This window comes from Delphinus delphis, chromosome 11 (assembly GCF_949987515.2).
Source record: "Delphinus delphis chromosome 11, mDelDel1.2, whole genome shotgun sequence".
NCBI lineage: Eukaryota > Metazoa > Chordata > Mammalia > Artiodactyla > Delphinidae > Delphinus > Delphinus delphis.
In genome coordinates, this window is record NC_082693.1 from 25,758,886 (window position 1) to 25,779,618 (window position 20,733).

Below are 20,733 nucleotides of genomic sequence, written 5' to 3' on the forward strand. Positions count from 1 at the left end.
CCACTCAAAGTTCTGTTGCATACACACCTCTACAGGATCAGCCACAGTTGCGCCGTTTATGCTTCTTCCTAAAAACATAGTCCAACCTTTTTTCATTGATTTTGTGGCCTTACTCACAAGTGGGCTGTCTGAGAAGTTTCCAACCCACTTGTACACTGATCTCAATGGAGAGAGTGAAACGGGGACAGGAAGGCTTACCATTTAAGGCTTATCTGAAATGATTTTTTTTTATAGATAAAACACATGCATACACACATGTATACATACATACAAATGCTGGTGGTCTCTGATCACATGGCCAAGTTTTCCTTGATTTCCTCCATAAATTTATTACAATTTTCAGTCTCCCCTGCTGAACAGAAAACTGGACTGTAATTCACTCTATTAAATAGATGACATAATTTCATGTTTTCTTTCTTTAGAATTTTCACTGATTAACAATTTACTGGTTCAGTGTGGTCTTAACATAAATTAGAGGTGGGAAGGAGGAGCTTATTATCATGCTGGGTAAACATTTGAGAATCAAAAGGCCAGCGCTTACCATTCCACTCCTAATTTGATGGCAGCCCATCAGAAAATGGCTCCACCTCAGGCATTTTTTCCTTTTCTTCAAGGTCCTGATGTGGTTGAATGACCTTGCTTTTTCAGAGCTTCTGCAGCTCTTATTTGGACACCTTGGTTGGGGGCTCTAGCCCCCAACCACTCCCCAGTCTTTAGCTGTTCCTGATGAGCCCTTGCTACCCTCCCAGACCTATGGTCACCTTGCTCCAGGTCCCCAGGAGTCAGGAAAACACACACTGATGGGTTTTTATCACCTGCTTTAGCACCTCCACATTTCAGAAAACATTTCACACAGAGGAGTTCAAGATCCTGGGAATCAGTCCGCATTTTATTTTACAGTACATTCATATGAGTTCCTGCCTTTCCAAGGTAATCATATCACATTCAGGTTAGCACTGCTGGTAACAAAACTGTACAACTACCCTGGCTTCAAAAACAAGATAGGATGATACACATTAACACTTCTTTCCCTTTAATACTGCAGAAGACAATACATCACAAAAATAAAATCACATGCCTTTTACAGTCCAGTGTGAAGGCATGTTACTTATGTTAAAATTAAACCATCTGGGACATGAGGAGAAAAAGAAGAGCTTCAAAGCTTACGATGTCTACAGTCTCCCCCATGCCATCTTTCTCTTCTAACCGCCAGCTGGCACATTCAGCATCAATGCCTTGGGAAGAGGGGGCAGAAGAAAGCAGGGGATCATTTAACTCTGAAACTCATGGCTTCTTGGGCTACTTCTGTAAAAAACTACTTAAATAACCTAAAATTCTAAAAAGAGTTCATATTAACAAGGGATGGTAATATAGAAAGCACCTGGAGAAAATTCCTCCAGTGACTGATGGAAAATATAAGCCGCAAACATTTCACAAAAACGGACAACTGCATCATATCCAGAAATATATTAAATTCTGAAAATTCACTTTTGCTTTACTGAATGAAAACACTGTGACCCATGTTCTGGTGTTGAATCAGTTCAGAAAAACAGCTGTAACCTCCATCTGCGATATTTATCATGGGCTATCTTGCATCATTACCATGTCAGAGTGCAGCTGACTGATATCCCCAACCCTTGAAAAATATAAGAAGCCAAACTGAGCTATAATAAAAACTAGGACAGATTAGATAGGAGAAAATTCAGATGTGTGAGAAAGCAAGAAGTAAGATTTACTTGGGTCTTTTTCCTAGATAAAAAATATTGTTACAAAATGTTTTGGACCCGGGTCCAACACAGCTGGAATGATAAGTTACTGAAAATGCAAGCCCCCATCCAGAAAGACAGTGTGCTTATGTAGCACCTTTCTCATAGAAGTCCAATGTGCTTTAGTATAACTGTCAATTAACTGCATAATTAAGTGAATGATTCAGAATATACTTGGACTGATTGTTAATTCCAGTGATGAAAAGAGTCCCTGCCACTCGCTGCCAAGAAATTTTTGAGTCCTGAACTTATTAGGTTATGAATGAAATCGATATTCATACAGGCTGACTCAAAAGAAATACCACCCCTTTCAGGGCTGAAAAATATGATGGAAGAGAGAATAAGACACTTTTTAGGAAAGCCACATCTTTAGGAAAAAACACCTTATGAAAAACCAGAGCCAGTGCATATTGTACAACCCCTGAAGAAAACCCCCAGCAGCAGTGGAGAGCAAGGGGAGCAGTGATGATTTTGAAACCAGAGTGACTTGTAGCTAACGTCCTAACAGTAAATTCACATAGTGAAATGCAGAATAAGTCAACATATAGCCAAGGTTTACATTTATCTAGAAATATGTTTTATGCCTTAAAAAAAATTGCAATGCACTCCAAAAAAATTTTTTCAGATAATTCATGTACAACAGAAGGCACTGTTATTCGCATAAATCCATTGATTCTGCATGGCAAAACCTGAGACGTGCAATTCCATCCAATCCTCTAAAACCACCTTGGTCATTCATCCTTTGGAGCATATGCTTTGTCCTTTGCAGTCCAATGATTTTGTTGTTCTTTAATTTCATACATTACAGTAGCTGCTTAAAATATATATTTCAGGGTGAGAAAGGTCAAAGGGGATGCAGGGGTGGAGAAAGGTGATGCCGGACGCCAGGCAGTAACTGGCACAGCAGGTGGCACAAAGAGTAGCCCCGGCTCCCCTTGACCCTCTCCTTCCGGCTGACGTACCACGTAGCGATGACATTTGGTCGGTTGATCTTCCTTCTTTCAGTTGTTGGTGGGCATAGTCCCAAAGTTAAATGCAGAGAGGACTCCTTTGTTTTCAAAGGTGAAGCCTCCCTGTTGTTCAATCTTCTTCTTTGCCTCTAGCATTTGCCAAGAGAAAGGGGAGAAAAGAGAGGAGTATTTAAGGTGACAAAGTTGGAAATAACCTCAAAGGGGCCAGATTCTTTAGAGTTAGTACTGTGAAGGAATGTGAATCGTGGTATTAATTATTCTGCCCAATTGAACATTACCTTTAATAAACCCGTGTCAGTAAGTACCATCGTCTTGGTGTCTGGGGATGCGGAACCAGCAGATATGGAACACACGGATACAGAGGGCCCACTGCACCACACCATTTTAACAGGGGACACAAGCATCCTCAGATTTTGGTATCCAAGGCAGGTCAGGGAAACAATCCCCCCCACACAGATACCGAAGGAAGACTGTAGTTATATTTTCTATCTTGGAAAGACTATTTGCTAAAACTGAACAAAATAAAAACAAGGCTCAAAGCTAGTGTCTATTGCTGAAAGGGCACACTGACTTCTCACATCAGGAGGGCCGATACAGAATCTGTACAGGACTTAAAGCCTAAATCCAAGCAGAAGAAGCTGGGTTCTAAACTCTAGATTCCTATTCCATGATGTTCCCCACTAAAATACTTTTGTAATTACAAAATCTTCCATTAATTTTCTAGGAGTGACCATAACAACGTCTGTGTAAAACAATTTCTCCAGCTCAAAAACTGAAAATCAACGAGAATCACCAACACATAAAGCCCAACAAATAGAAATGGAAAGTATTTCAATTTCTAGGAATACAAGCGCCCTGCAAGAATTCATAAAATGCTTTTGACCCATCTGTTGTTTAGGTGGGTGACCCAGCTGATTAACTCTCCCTTAGCAAGATTCATCCCAACCTTTACATCTTACCTTTGGCTCCAAAATAGGATAAGGGTGTGAATAAGAACACCACTAAAGACACATTAACACATGGTGTTTCACAGAGCTAATATATCATGGATGATTAAAAAGATCATACAATAATGATAATTCCTTATTATCTTGAAAGGTTGGCCTCTAACACTTTTTAGAACGGTATTTAGGTGCCACCAGGCTCGTAAAATAAAAGCTGAATACGGGCACTCTGACACATGCACTCCGATCTAGAAATCATGCTGGCTGACCTGCTACCGTCCTTCGGTGCTCGGCCAGTGTGTACACCTCCTGTAGCGCCCTCCTCTGATCCTCACTGAGCGGTGCCATCAGCAGTTGGTACCAGGCAGCATCCCGATTCTGCACAGCTGTTGTATTTTGGGGGTGTATTGAGGGAGAAGGAAAAATAAAGGAGTCCAATGACAATTATTATTTCAGAGGATAACTAATAACACAATCAGATTACAATGAAATGATCACAGACAATAGGTGATAAAACTTATTCCAACAAAGGACTACTCCTGAGTACTCACTTTAGTACTCGACCTACGTGGGGCTATAAAGGAAGGTTGGGACATCACAAATCTGTTTTGCCTAGTTCTCTGCTCCCTCCCCATCTCCTCTTCTTCCTGGGTTTTTACGAACTATGAATGCTGCCTAAAATCCAGATCTTGGGAAACACCTTACTCACTTGTTACCATTTTCCTCAGGAATTCTCATGCTACCTGCTCCTTCAGCATCACTTCTATGCCAAAAACTCAAATTTGTACCTTTAGGCAAAACTGTTCCCTAAGCCTCCTGGTCTTTTACTTTGGATAGCTCACCTCAAACTCAGTACAACTGTAACCAAATTTAACATTTTACCTCCCAAACCCTCCTTATCTCCCATTTCCATCACTAGTTCTATCAGTCTCCTAGTCAACCACTGTAAATGCCTAACATCTTTAATCATGCTCTCTCCACATCCAATTCTGTGCTGCTTTCTTGATGTCTTTCACTGATACGCTTTGTCCCATCAAATGCCATCCTCCCACTCCAGGGCCCTATTACTCCTAAATCAATAAAGTAATTTCCTAACGCTTGGTTCCCGAGTCTAGCCCCCTTCAGTTCTTTTTGGACATCATCATCAGAAAATATACCCCTGAAGGAAATTATCATATCCCCAAGGTCACCTCTTTACAGAAAAACATTCAAAAACACTCTAATGGGAAATGGGATAAAGAAAATCTCAGTCCAGAATTCAAGACTGGGGGACTTCCCTGGCGGTCCAATGGTTAAGACCCCTGCTTCCATTGCAGGGGGCACAGGTTCGATTCCTGGTCAGGGAAATAAGATCCCGCATGCTGCACGGCCAAAAAGAAAAGGAAAAAAAAACCCCACCAGATTTCAAGGCTGGTACAATTTTACTACTTCACAGAGACTTTAAGCAATGGTCCCTATATGCTGACTGGGCCAAAGCCGGCTGCCTATCTCTTGAGGAGCACTTTCAAACCACTCAAGACCTAAGAGCTTCTTTGTTGCCTATGATGCACACCCAGGTCTGGAAGTAACTGCCTTAGAGCGTACCCTCCACATTCCAGTCTCCACATTTACACTCTTATCTTCCTCATGCTTTGGAATATCATTCCCTGTACTCTCTACCTCTTGTTCCGGCTGAATTTCAATAAATCATAGAGGTGGTTCATTAATGGTATTTGTAACAACCAATACATTGGCATACTAAATAATGCCAATATATTACACTACCATTGCCTTGTTAGTAACAATATTTTATATACAAGGATGTTCAATTTAATATTGCTTGTAAAAAAGAAAAACCCTGGAAATATCTTATATGTCCATCAGTGGAAATAAGCTAAATTATGGTATTACCAGAGAAATATGATGTAACTATAAAACAACCTATTTAGTGGGATTTTTTATTATAATTTGTTTATAATAATTTTCTAAATGCTTTCATTGGCTTATTATTTATTTTTAATTCTATAAGTTTTCCATTTATATCTTTCATTCTTCTACTGGGTTATTGGTCTTATTCATTTATAGAAGGCCTTTGTAATCTGTGGGTCTTAAGCCTATGACATGTACATGACAAATATTTTCTCCCAATCTTTGAGTTTCTAGTGTTCTTTGCGGTACAAATTGGTAAATTGCTTATGTAGTAAAAATTTACTCTCTATTGGACTCTGTTCATTCACATGGGGATTCTGAATTGCTAATAAGTTTATGCCCACAATTTTTAATTTGTTTTTTTTTTTTTTTTTTTTTTGCAGTACACGGGCTTCTCACTGTTGTGGCCTCTCCCGTTGCGAAGCACAGGCTCCGGACGTGCAGGCCCAGCGGCCATGGCCCACGGGCCCAGCCGCTCTGCGGCATGTGGGATCCTCCCAGACGGGGGCACGAACCCGTGTCCCCTGCATCAGCAGGCGGACTCCCAACCACTGCGCCACCAGGGAAGCCCCAATATGGCCACAATTTTTAAGCAACATATGTGAGATACTTCATTCTGCAAAAATCCTTATCCATTAATATCTAGAGGATGAACAATATATGCAGATACTCTTGCCTGTAATTACTTCTGTGAGGATACCCTGCAGCCTCACTCTGCCACTTTACAATGATTAAGGTTGCTGGGATTGGGTGATGGATGTTTCATTATGCTATTTGCTCTCATTTTGTGTATGTTTGGGGATTTCCATAATTAAAAATAAATTAAAAATTTAAAGGGAATCTAAACCAATTTGGGGGAAGATCCCAAAACAACTTCTAATAGATGGAAATGAAAAACATATCTGAAGATTCAGGGAGTAACAACATACTCAGCAGGGCTTGTGTGAAAAATTGATATTCATCCACACTATTGTCAAGGTCCAGTGGAGTGCTGAATCCCTCAAGGGCAGTTTCTTCCAATACTTCTTCATCCCAGTCATCATCATCTTCCTCCTCATCTTCACCTCTTCCATTATTTGACTGCATTGCTTGAGCAGTTACATTCGTCTCCTCTTCATCACTTGAAATCTCTTCTGTGAATCCATTATTTATTTAAAAGGAATCAAACACATAAGGACAAAATATAAATTCCATAAAGAAAATAAAAATAATAAATGACATTCCAGAAATGGAAAAATGACGAAATAATTTTATGTAAAATTATAAAAATAAACCTTATCTTTACTGTAGTTGCTAAACTGAAAATGACTTTATCCTCCTCACTCAAAACAATTTCTATCTCTAAAGATGAACATTATTACTGTTTTACTATGGCTGCTTCACATCCATTAATATATACTATTTAGCCACAGATTCCCAAATTAACTTTTTTGTCAAAAAAGACATAAAATGATTATGTATTCAGTGCATGTGTTTTAAATAACAATGACCTACCACTGAGAATTTGAGTCTCTTAGCAATTAACTAAGTTGATTATGAACTGCTCGGAAATGCTCAAATGAAGAGGTCATTTCTGCTAATAGAAACAGAAAAATATAGAAATACAGAGGAAAAATAATTAGCTATATGTGGGTTAAAAAAATTGAAAGCTGAATTGTATATCCCCATAGATTCAGTTTCTATTTTCAGGGCTGGTCTGTTCCAAGCAGTTAGTCCAGTATTATAAATAACCGGAAGACAGTAAATGCAGAACAAAATCAACCTAAGAGGAGAAACCTGGAGTAAACCCAAAACAGGCAATATTAATCTAAACCTAATTCTATAAAACGCACCATACTGAAGCACCTGGATTCAACTGCAAGGTAGTTTTAGGGATAATGCAAGAAACCATAGTTTTGACCACATATATGGAAAAAAAAAAAATATATATATATATACACACACATATATATATATGTGTGTGTATATATATATATGTGTATATATATATATATATATATATATATATAATATGTAGAATAACAAAGACAGCAAGAGAAACCTTCACTGGTTAATCATCCTACACCTCAATAGGAAATTCAACAAGAAAGTCTGGGAAATTACTAGAAAATTTCCCTCAAGTCATAATAATTATAACCCATTAGAGAGCAAAGCGAGAAATTATAAAGAATGCAACATACTAAAAAAAATTCTGTGATTGTCTGCATATATTTAGCAAAATAAACAATTACAAGAGACTCACTTCAGAGCTAAAGACACACACAGACTGAAAGTGAGGGGATGGAAAAATATATTTCATGCAATGGAAACAAGAAAGAAGGGGTAGCAATATGCATATCAGATAAAGTAGACTTTAAAACAAAGGCTATAACAAAAGACAAAAAAGGGCATTATATAATGATAAAAGGATTGATACAAGAAGAGAATATAACATTTGTTAACATATATGCATCTAAATATATAAAACAAATATTAACAGACATAAAAGGAGAAATTGACAATAATACAATAATAGGAGGAAACTTTAACCCACTTACATCACTGGACAGAAAAATCACATGGACCATCCAGACAGAAAAATCAATAAGGAAAGAGTAGTCTTAAATGACACATCAGACCAGTTGGACTTAATAGGTATCTACAGGACATTACATCCCAAAATGGCAGAATACACATTCTTTCAAGTGAACATGGAACATTCTCCAGGAGACAACACATGCTAGGCCACAAAACAAGTCTCAATAAATTTAAGGGGAAAGAAATTATATTAAGCATTTTTTCCAACCACAGCAGTATGAAACTAGAAATCAATTACAGGTAGAAAAATGGGAAAAACATAAACATATGGAAACTAAACAACATGCTACTAAAACACCAATGGATGAATGAAGAGATTAAAGAGGAAATCAGAAAATACCTTGAGACAAATGAAAATAAAAACAGAACTTTCTGAAATCTACAGGACACAGCAAAAGCAGTTCTAATAGGGAAGTTTATAGCAATCCAGGCCTACCTCAAGAAACAAGAGAATCAAAAAACAAACAACCCAGTCTGAAAATGGACAGAAGACCTAAATAGACATTCCTCCAAAAAAGATATACAGATTGCCAACAAACACATGAAAGAATGTTCAACATAATTAATCATTACAGAAATGCAAATCAAAACTACAATGAGGTATCTCACACTGGTCAGAATGGCCATCATCAAAAAATCTACAAACAATAAATGCTAGAGAGGGTGTGGAGAAAAGGGATCGCTCTTGCACTGTTGGTGGGAATGTAAATTAATACAGCCACTGTGGAGAACAGTATGAAAGTTGCTTAAAAAACTACAAATAGAACTACCATATGACCCAGCAATCCCACTACTGGGCATATACCCTGAGAAAACCATAATTCAAAAAGAGTCATGTACCAAAATGTTCATTGCAGCTCTATTTACAATAGCCAGGCCATGGAAGCAACCTAAGTGTCCATCATCGGATGAATGGATAAAGAAGATGTGGCACATATATACAGTGGAATATTACTCAGCCATAAAAAGGACAAAACTGAGTTATCTGTAATGAGGTGGATGGACCTAGAGACTGTCATTCAGAGTGAAGTAAGTCAGAAAGAGAAAAACAAATACCGTATGCTAACACATATATACGGAATCTAAAAACAAAAAATGGTCATGAAGAACCTAGGGGCAAGACGGGAATAAAGATGCAGACCTACTAGAGAATGGACTTGAGGATACAGGGAGGGGGAAGGGTAAGCTGGGACAAAGTGAGAGAGTGGCATGGACATATGTACACTACCAAACGTAAAATAGCTAGTGGGAAGCAGTCGCATAGCACAGGGAGATCAGCTCGGTGCTTTGTGACCACATAGAGGGGTGAGATAGGGAGGGTGGGAGGGAGGGAGATGCAAGAGGGAAGAGATATGGGGACATATATATATGTATAACTAATTCACTTTGTTATAAAGCAGAAACTAACACACCATTGTTAAGCAATTATACTCCAATAAAGATGTTTTAAAAAAAATGCAAAAAAAGGGCTTCCCTGGTGGTGCAGTGGTTGAGAGTCCGCCTGCCGATGCAGGGGACACGGGTTCGTGCCCCGGTCTGGGAAGATCCCACATGCCATGGAGTGGCTGGGCCCATGGGCCATGGCCGCTGAGCCTGCGTGTCCAGAGCCTGTGCTCCGCGGCGGGAGAGGCCGCAGCAGTGAGAGGTCTGCGTACCGCCAAAAAAAAAAAAAAAAGAGAGAGAGAGGGCCCAAATAAATAAAACAAGAAATGAAAGAGGAGAAATTACAACTGATATCACAGAGATACCAAAAAATCATAAGTGAATACTACAAATATTTATATGCCAACAAATTAGACATCCTAGAAGGAATGGAAACATTTTTAGAAACATACAATCTTCCAAGACCCAATCAGGAAGATATAGACAATCTGAATAAAGAGATCACTAGCAGTGAAACTGAATTCATAATAAAAAGACTCCCAGCAAACAAAAGTCCAGGACTGGACGGTTTAACATGAGAACTCTATGAAACGTATAAAGAAAAGCTAATACCTATTCTTCTCAAACTATTCCAAAAAAAGAGAACACTCCCAAGTTCATCCTATGAGGCCACCAAAAGCAGACAAAGACACTACAAAAAAAGAAAGTTACAGGCCAATATCTCTGATGAATATAGATGCAAAAATCCTGAACAGAATATTAGCAAACCAAACTCAACAATTTATAGAAACGGATGGTACACCACGATCCAGTGAGATTTATTCCAGGGATGCAAAGATGATTCAATATTCACAAATCAATCAATGTGATACACCACATTAAAAAAAAAAAAGAAAGGATAAAAATCCCATGATCATCACAAGAGCTACAGAAAAAGCAGTTGACCAAATTCAACATCCATTCATGACAAAAACTCTCATCAAAGTGGGTAGAGAGGGAACATATCTCAACATAATAAGGGTCACTTATGACAAACCTACAGCTAACATCATACGCAACAGTGAAAGCTAAAAGATTTTCCTCTAAAGATAAGGATACGCACTCTCGCCACTTCTATTTAACATACTATTGGAAATTCCAGCCATCAGACAAGAAAAAGAAATCAAAGGCATCCAAGTTGGAAGGGAAGTAAAACTGTCACTATTTTCAGATGACAAAATACTATATACAGAAAACCCTAAAGTCTCCAATGGAAAGCTTTTAGAACTAATAAATGAATTCAGTAAAGTTGCAGAAAGAGAAGGCAAGAAAACAATCCTGTTTAAAATTGCATCAAAAAGAATTAAAAACCTAGGAATAAACTTAACCAAGGAGGTGAAAGACCTCTACTCTGAAAATTATAAAACAATGATGAAAGAAACGAAAGATGATACAAAGATATCCCATGTTCATGGATTGGAAGAATATCATTAAAAAAATCCATACTACCGAAAGCAATCCATAGATTTAATGCCTATCAAAATACCCATGATATCTTTCACAGAACTAGAACAAATCTTCCTAAAATTTATATGGAACCATAAAAGACCCTGAATTGCCAAAGCAATCTTGACAAAAGAGAACAGAGCTGGAGGTATCATGCTCCTTGATTTCAGACTATGCTACAAAGCTACAGTAATCAAAACAGTATAGTACTGGCACAAAAACAGACACACAGATCAATGGAACAGAATAGACAGCCCAGAAATAAACTCCTGCGTTTAGGGTTGATTCATCTATGACAAAGGAGGCAAGAATATACAATGGGGAATATCAGTTTCTTCAATAATAAGTGGTGCTGGGAAAACTGGACAGCTACATGTAAAAGAATGAGATTAGAAGATTTTCTCATGCCATGTACAAAAATAAACTCAAAATGGATTAAAGACCTAAATGTATAACCAGAAACCATAAAACTCCTAGAAGAAAAGCAGAACACTCTTTTTTTTTTTTTTTTTTTTTTTTGCAATATGTGGGCCTCTCACTGTTGTGGCCTCTCCCATTGCAGAGCACAGGCTCCGGACGCGCAAGCTCAGTGGCCATGGCTCACGGGCCCAGCCGCTCCGCGGCATGTGGGATCTTCCCAGACCAGGGCATGAACCCGTGTCCCCTGCATTGGCAGGCAGACTCTCAACCACTGCACCATCAGGGAAGCCCCAGAACACACTTTGACATAAATTGTAGCAGTATTTTGGGGGGGGTCTCCTAAGGCAAAGGACACTAAAGCAAAAATAAACAAATGGGACCTAATTAAATTTAAACGCTTTTGCACAGCAAAGGAAACCATCAACAAAATGAAAAGACAACCTATAAATGGGAGAAAATATTTGCAAATGATATGCTACAATAAGGGGTTAATATCCAAAATATATAAACAGCTCATACAACTCAATGTCAAAAAACTAAATAACCCAATTAAAAAATGGGCAGAAGACCTGAATAGTCATTTTTCCAAACAAGACATACAGATGGCCAACAGGCACATGAAAGACGTTCAACATTGCTGATCATTAGAGATATGCAAATCAAAACCACAATGAGATATCATCTCACCCCTCTTAGTAAGAATGGCCATCAACAAATAACAAATGTTGGCAAGAATATGGAGAAAAGGGAACCCTTGCACACTGTTGGTAGGGATGTAAATTGGTGCAGCCACTACGGAAAACGACATGAAGATTTCTCAAAAAACTGAAAGTATGATCCAGCAATTTCACTGCTAGATATATATTCAAAGAAAACAAAAACACTAATTCAAAATGATACACACACGCCAAAGTTCACAGCAGCACTATTTACAACAACCAAGATAAGGAAGCAACCCAAATATCCATCAACAAATGAATGGATAATGAAGATGTGGTGAGATATGTGATGGAATATTACTCAGCCATAAAAAAGAATGAAATCTTGCCATTTGCAACAACATGGATAGACCTGGAGGATATTATGCTTAATGAAGTATGTCAGAGAAAGACAAATACTGTATGTCACACTTATATGTGGAATATAAGAAATAAAAGAAACAAATGAATATAACAAAACAGAAACAGACTCACAGATACGGAGAAAAAACTAGTAGTTACCATTGGGGAGAGGGAAGTGGGAGGGGTAAAACAGTAGAATATTAAGAGGTACAAACTACTAAGTATAAAATAAATAAGCACAAGGATATATTGTACAGCACACAGAATACAGCCAACATTTTATAATAACTTTGAACAAAGTATAATCTATAAAAACAGTGAATCACTATGTATGTTGTACACCTGAAACTAACATAATATTGTAAATCAACTATACTTCAATAATAAATAGATAAATAAAGTTATGAATTGTTTATTCCTAGAATTTTCCATTTAGTATTTTTAGACAAATGAAACGATGAAACCAAAATTGTGGTAAGAAGGGACTACTATAATTAAGTCAAACAAACCCAAAATATTTGTTAAACGTGTTAACAGGCCAAGAAATGTACACCTGTTTAATGTTTCCAAATAGACTAAAACTCAAAGAAAACACATACTCAAATCACAATCAATCCTAGCATTCATTTCAATTAGAACACTTTACCATTTTCTTCCATATCAGCTTTCTCTGCTTTTGAGCGATCTTCCCGGTTTACCAGTTGTTTGGTAGCACAGACCTGCTTTAGGCCAAGGAAAAGGAAAAGAATTGAGGGCACAATCTGTCCCACCACAGCATCTACTCCAGGAGGTCGATTTTGCAGTTCCAAAAGAATACTCAGTCCTATTATACACATCTTCCGGTCATGATGCCTACAAATTATAAAGGCGAAAAAAAATGTGCACATGAGAAATGAGAACAAATTCCGAAGAAATTACAGAAAGAAATGTCCAAGGTATATTCTAAGGTTCATTCACTGGAGTTACACAGAGGTATCTCCATTTTGTACTATATGAAGTCCTATGTAAATCAAGTTTTGTAAACCAATTATCATCATCAAAGAGCTATGGGAGTCTGCAATTAATATGGGGAATCTTGTGTAATATCAATTTATGATAATACAAATGCTGTATCTGGGCCTTAGCGTAACAACTTTTATTTATTAAATAAAATAAATAAATTATTAACAACTTTTTATTTATTAAACAAGAATACCTGTATACGATAGCATAAAATTCCTATCCAATGGAAAAAATGAGGAGTCCCTTAGACTTTGTCTTCATTGGATTGGTCTACAAGGTATCTTGGCACTGTATACTAACCCAGGTGCCAAAAGTTCCTCCACAAACTCAGCATCTAGTAAGCTGAATGTAATAGCTATACGTAAATCATTAAATGTCCTGTTCTGTAAAACAGGATAAGGAAAATTTAATTCTGAAGGAAAAATGTTTGACCAATATACATTACACACATTTTTGTATGAATGTTTCTTCTAAATTGTTTAAAACTAAAAATACTAAGAATTAAAAGATTTTCTATATTAGTATAACACTTAAAATTGCAGGCATGAACAAAAAGTTCACTGGCAGGGATTCAAAATGAGAGTAATATCCAATGACAAATATATTACTAGCTTCTATTATTCTTCATTATTTCCATTGCTTGACTGATTCAAGTTACTAATGTCAAAGTATAGTATACTGTAACAGGGACTGTGCTTGACCTGGTGATTTTCTCATCCATGTAGCCTCTAACTAGCAGTGTACACCAGGTGTCAAATGGATCATAGTACAGATGACGATTATCGAGTGGGGCTCTGAAGAATCCAAGGGAGCACAATTCAAGCATGCCCAACCTATACAATAGCTGAGACGGATTTTCTATTTTTGGAAAATTGCTTATAGATGCTACTAACTATAACTGTGAATGACTAAATCTCTACTCTCTAAATCTTTGTCAGAGATAACTTTAAGCACAATTTCTTTTTAAAGTACGCTCTTCCTTTCAAAGCTTTAGTAAGAAATCTAAATCAGGGACAAATTCCAGTCTCCTACAAGTAGAAAAATTAGAATACACTTAGCAACTTATAAATATGCTCCCCCATTCCTTTTCTACCATCCTAATTCAAGCCCCTCCATCACCTCCCCACCACTTGGCAATGTCCTAACTACTCCTGTTGAAATTATTTTCCCCTCAGTAAATTTTTCTAAATGATATCTTACAAAACTTAAAAAGAACACTAGTTATTTCTAATGTTTTGAACAAATTAATCAGCAATTTAGCTCAAATTCTAGCACAACAGGGTCACTTATATGTGTTGGGTCACTTGAGGTGGGCCTATAACTACTACTTAGGATCTCACTTTTCCTATGCTGGGAAGCTAGGAGAGTGCTTCACATAAAGCCAAACTCTCCTACCAGGGTAGGACGAGGACTACAACTAACAATCTTCTGACCTCACATTTGAAAACGGGCTCCATTGAAGTCTTTATATCTTTACCAGACCAGTACTTTCCTTAGAAACATGACTCTATTTAGAATGTTGTTACCCATAGACACTTAACAGTCATGGAACCCAAGTGGACACTTAATTCTTGTTGCCTAGAGATATAGCAATACACATAAGTCAAAAACAAGCGGGGAATGGCTATACCTAATTTTCAGAGCCTGCGTTCTTTCCACTAGATTATACTGCTGAAACACATTCTTAATTCTCTAAGAATTTAATATTATGTCAACAATGCACTAAAAATAATTCTTAAAGGGCTTCCCTGGTGGCCCAGTGGTTGGGAATCCACCTGCGAGTGGAGTGGACGTGGGTTCGAGCCCTGGTCCAGGATGATCCCATGTGCCACGGAGCAGCTGGACCCGTGCACCACAACTACTGAGCCTGTGCTCTGGAGCCCGCGAGCCATGGCTGGTGAGGCCCACGAGCCTGGAGCCCATGTTCTGCAACGAGAGAGGCCACTGCAACGAGAAGCCTGTGCACTGCAACGAAGAGTAGCCCCCACTTGCGGCAACTAGAGAAAGCCTGTGTGCAGCAGCGAAGCAGCCAAAAATAAATAAAAAATAATAATAATTCTTAAGATATAAAAATTATTTCTTTATATGCTATTATATGTACATATTAAAAAGTCAACTTTCCAGAATAGAAATGTAGTGTAAAATCGAAAAGACACATACATACCCAAGAAAACAATCTGTATCATTCATCCACTGATTTATAAACTGTACAGTTACAGGTCCAGGGTTGTGAGGCAACTGAATTCGTTCTAAAGTATGTAGCAGCAAATCAGGGTTGTAGTACAAGGCAGCAATTGCAACCTGAAGACACATAGTACGAAGCTCGCTAGTTTTGACTCCTCGGGTTAATCTCTCCAAAACAAGTTGAACAAAGAGTGGAATGCACTAGAGGAAAAAAGAAAAAGAGAAATCAAGTAACTTTTATAGAAAGCTGAATGTTGGTAAAGTGTTATCAACAAATCAGATACTCTTAATGACAGTGAAACGTTTGCTTGTTTAAATCATTTTTAGAATTATTAAACCTAGAGAGCTTAAATAGCCAAAAAGAGGTCCTACAGTAGTGCCAAAACATCTCCTTCCATTTTATGTGAAGATTACATTTAGTTGAAGATTGTTCTACAAGAGTCCACACTCAAATGATGGCAATAATCCAAATGTAGACTTAGTCACTTCCATGTCTGAGTTAAAATGACTAGGGTGGAATTTTTCTTTGATAAATCATATTGGAAATACAGTTGACCCTTGAACAACGCAGGTTTGAACTATATGGATCCAGTTAAATGCAGGGTTTTTTCAATAGTGAATACTACAGTACTACACCATCCACAGTTGGTTGAATCTGCGGATAGGGAGCAAACGTGTATACACAGGGCCAACTGTAAGTTATATGTGGATTTCTGACTGTGCAGAGGGTCAATGCCTCTAACTCCTGCATTGTTCAAGGGTCAAGTGTAAAAGCAAAATGAGACTAAAAATAAGCATGATGTGATCAGAATTTCTCTTGAGAAAAAAAATTCCTAAAAAAGTCATAGGGATGTAATGAACGACATGGTGGCTAAACTTAAGAATACTGTATTGTACATTTGAAAGTTGCTAAGAACGAGTAGACATTAAAAGCTCTCATCACAAGAAAAAAAATTTTTTAACTATGTATGGTGATGGATGTTAACTATACTTATTGTCATGATCATTTCACTGTATATACAAATACTGAATCATGTTGTATACCTGAAATTAAGATAATTTTATGTCAAATATATCTCAATGAAATTTTTGAAAAAGAAAATTCCTGTTGGTATAAGTAAAAGACTGAAGAAAAATAGTGGATTTCATACATTAAAATCCTATGACTCCAATTCTAAAGTGCAATATTGTTTAATTTTATTAGAAATATTTCCTAACAGTTACTTTCAATTAAAAGGGATGGGCTAACTGTGGAAAACAGATGGAGATTTCTCAAAAAAACTAAAAATACTACTACCATATGACCCAGCAATTCCACACTTGGGTATATATCCAAAAAAACAAAAACAAAAACACTAATTCAAAAAGATACATGTACCCCAATGTTCATAGCAGCATTATTTACAATTGCCAAGATATGAAAGCAACCTAAGTGTCCATCAACAGATGAATGGATAAAGAAGATGTGGTTCTCACACCAGTCAGAATGGCCATCATCAAAAAATCTAGAAACAATAAATGCTGGAGAGGGTGTGGAAAAAAGGGAACACTCTTGCACTGCTGGTGGGAATGTGAATTGGTACAGCCACTATGGAGAACAGTAAGGAGGTTCCTTAAAAAACTACAAATAGAACTACCATATGACCCAGCAATCCCACTACTGGGCATATACCCTGAGAAAACCATAATTCAAAAAGAGTCATGTACCAAAATGTTCATTGCAGCTCTATCTACAATAGTCCGGAGATGGAAAGAACCTAAGTGTCCATCATCGGATGAATGGATAAAGATGTGGCACATATATACAATGGAATATTACTCAGCCATAAAAAGAAACGAAATTGAGCTATTTGTAATGAGGTGGCTAGACCTAGAGTCTGTCATACAGAGTGAAGTAAGTCAGAAAGAGAAAGACAAATACCATATGCTAACACATATATATGGAATTTAAGGAAAAAAAAATGTCATGAAGAACCTAGGGGTAAGACAGGAATAAAGACACAGACCTACTAGAGAATGGACTTGAGGATATGGGGAGGGGGAAGGGTAAGCTGTGACAAAGTGAGAGAGAGGCATGGACATATATACACAACCAAACGTAAGGTAGATAGCTAGTGGGAAGCAGCCACATAGCACAGGGAGATCAGCTCGGTGCTTTGTGACCGCCTGGAGGGGTGGGATCGGGAGGGTGTGAGGGAGGGAGACGCAAGAGGGAAGAGATATGGGAACATGTGTATATGTATAACTGATTCACTTTGTTATAAAGCAGAAACTAACACACCATTGTAAAGCAATTATACTCCAATAAAGATGTAAAAAAAGATGTGGTATATATACACAATGAAATACTACTCAACTATAATAAAGAATGAAATTTTGCCATTTGCAGCAACATGGATGGACTTGGAGGGCATTATGCTAAGTGAAATCAGTCAGACAGAGAAAGATAAAAACTGTATGATATCACTTACATGTGGAATCTAAAAAATACAACAAACTAGTGAATATCACAAAAAAGAAGTAGACTCATAGATATAGAGAACAAACTAGGGGTTACCAGCGGGGAGAGGGAAGGGGGAGGTGCAATATAGGGGTAGAGGAGTAAGAGGTACAAATTATTAGGTATAAAATAAGCTACAAGGATATATTGTACAAGATAGGAAATATAACCAATATTTTATAATAACTACAAATGGAGTATAACCTTTAAAAACTGTGAATCACTATATTGCACACCTGTGACTTATACAATATTGTACAGTAACTATAGTTCAATTTTTAAAAAGAGATGGGCTAAAATGATTTGTGTAAAATAAAATTCTGAGGTCTTAATATAAGTTCATTTTTAAATTAAACTTTAAAAATCAAAGTTTCAGGGGAGAATGGGATGAATAGGTGGAATACAGAGGGTTTTTAGGGCAGTGTAGTGAAACTAGTCTGCATGATACTATAATGGTAGATATATGTCATTATACATTTGTCCAAACATATAAAGAGTGTACACCAAGAGTACACCCTAGTGTAAACTGCGGTCTCTGGGTGATAATGATGTGTCAGTATGTTCATCAGTTATAACCAATGCACCACCCTGGCCGAGATGTTGATAATGGGGAAGGCTATGCATGTGTGGGGTAAGGGGTACAAGAGAAATCTCTATATCTTCTGCTCAATTTCTCTGAGAGTCTATAACTACTCTGAAAAATAAAATCTATTAAAAAATAATCAGAGTTTCATGTAAAAATTTAAGACAAATTCAATATGTTTCCTTTAGTAAGCCAAACTGTAAGTACATTAGTATCAGAAGAATACTAGACTTGTTTAGGATAATATATAATATCAAAACACATGACTACATGTGGAACTTTTAAGATTGAGATTTTTATAAAGAAATGACTAGTCTGATTAACTCTATTGATTTTGTCTCATATTCTGATATAGAGCATATATAGGACATAGGCTCTATTAAAAATTATTACTACAGTTACAAATAATTATTGTGAATCAATGAAGCCAAAAGAAAATGTAAACTAAGTTTGAAAAACTTTTTGATATGTTTTAATAACAAAGCTTCATTTTAACAAATATCTACTATTACATGCAAAGCCATTAAGAATACAAAGAAACTTTGAGGTTTCAAAATTAGTAAAACTAAAATTATCCGTTTATATTAAAATAAAGTCAATTATGGGGATTGATTATGCAGAATACCTCCATATACCACTATGGAGTGATCTGCAAGATATATTATTAAGTGAAGAAGGCAAGATGGAAAAAAAATATGTTTAGTATGCTACTGTTTAAGAAGGTGAGGAGAGAACGGATATAACTATTTGCTTTTTGTTTTTAAATGAAAGGATGAACTAAAAACTGGGGGGTGGGGGGAGGGTAGAAATGGGGAAAGAAAGTAATGGTAGAGGGGACAGGAATGGAAGCTAGATTCCCCTGAATATACCTTGTTTTGTAAATTAGACTTTAGACTTTGCATATGTTATATTCACAAAAAATTTAAGCAATCCCTAAAAGTTAAAATAAAATGAAATAAATAATCAAACAAACAGGGATTATGTTAAATTACTTTAAAATTTATGATTTGACTTGTTTGGCTATAAATATCCCTAGCATATGAATATATCCTTGAGATAGAAGGAGCTACTAAAAAATCTTAAACTGTTAATAGTGATCGTATGTTGGTGATAATATATACATATTAGTGGGGTAAAGTAAGTGAGTAATTATGATGAGAACCAGGATTTTGGGTGTGGGAGATACTGATTAGGATCAATTAGGTTAAGTAAAAATAATGTAGTCTGAAACTGGAAATATCTGTGTCTACTAATGATGCATTAATCTTAAGATAATATAACATGTATTTCCTGGTTCTCTTTTGTGGAAATAAAGACCTACTCAATAGCAAGGAATATCCCTTGTGCAGTCTTGGAATACCATTTCCCAGGGTAGGGCAGGAAATGTACAAGATGAAACTGGAACATCTAATCACACCAGATAGCAGAAAACTTCCAAAGGCTATGAGAGTCAGGTCAAAAGCACTCATATGGCAAACTCAAGAGGCTCCCACTGGCCTAAGTTGAAAGAACTTTGTACACCTTAAATATACTTAATATATTTGATGTGTATCAAATAAATTTGAATCTATAAGGTCAAATAATACTAAAAAGCCAAAAAATAAAAACCATAAAAAACACCTCACTGGTCATCTTTGGAGGATGCTCCAAAGATGGAGCATAAGGAAACAACATATTGTCTCAATCATGACAAATAAAGGCAAATACTCAAACTATTCCTCAGAGTAATCTAATAATTGATGAGAAAACATTTCTCTTCATAGAAGTAATTCCACTCATAAATGAAGAAGGAATGACAGAATTAGAATATCATCACCAACAGCACTAAGATCATAAGACGAGAGACAACCATTCTGTCCCTAGTAGAAATACACACCACCACCTATGAAGTATTCTTGCCAAAAAATCACAATTGAATCCAACCAAATCTCTAGATCTAACTACCAATT

At 36.9% G+C, this 20,733-nt stretch overlaps 1 protein-coding gene across 1 annotated transcript in view; it reads right to left on the bottom strand.

Moving 5' to 3' along the window:
* Positions 1-867: 867 nt before the first annotated feature.
* The window catches only part of IPO8 (importin 8), a 70,625-nt gene continuing 50,759 nt past the window's right edge, over positions 868-20,733 (bottom strand). The window contains exons 21-25 of the mRNA XM_060024532.1: positions 15,682-15,902; positions 13,162-13,367; positions 6,519-6,722; positions 3,951-4,067; positions 868-2,865 (exon numbers count right to left, since the gene is read on the bottom strand). Coding sequence (XP_059880515.1) covers positions 2,768-2,865; positions 3,951-4,067; positions 6,519-6,722; positions 13,162-13,367; positions 15,682-15,902 — 846 coding nt within the window. The 3' untranslated portion in view covers positions 868-2,767. The remainder of the gene's footprint in view (positions 2,866-3,950; positions 4,068-6,518; positions 6,723-13,161; positions 13,368-15,681; positions 15,903-20,733) is intronic.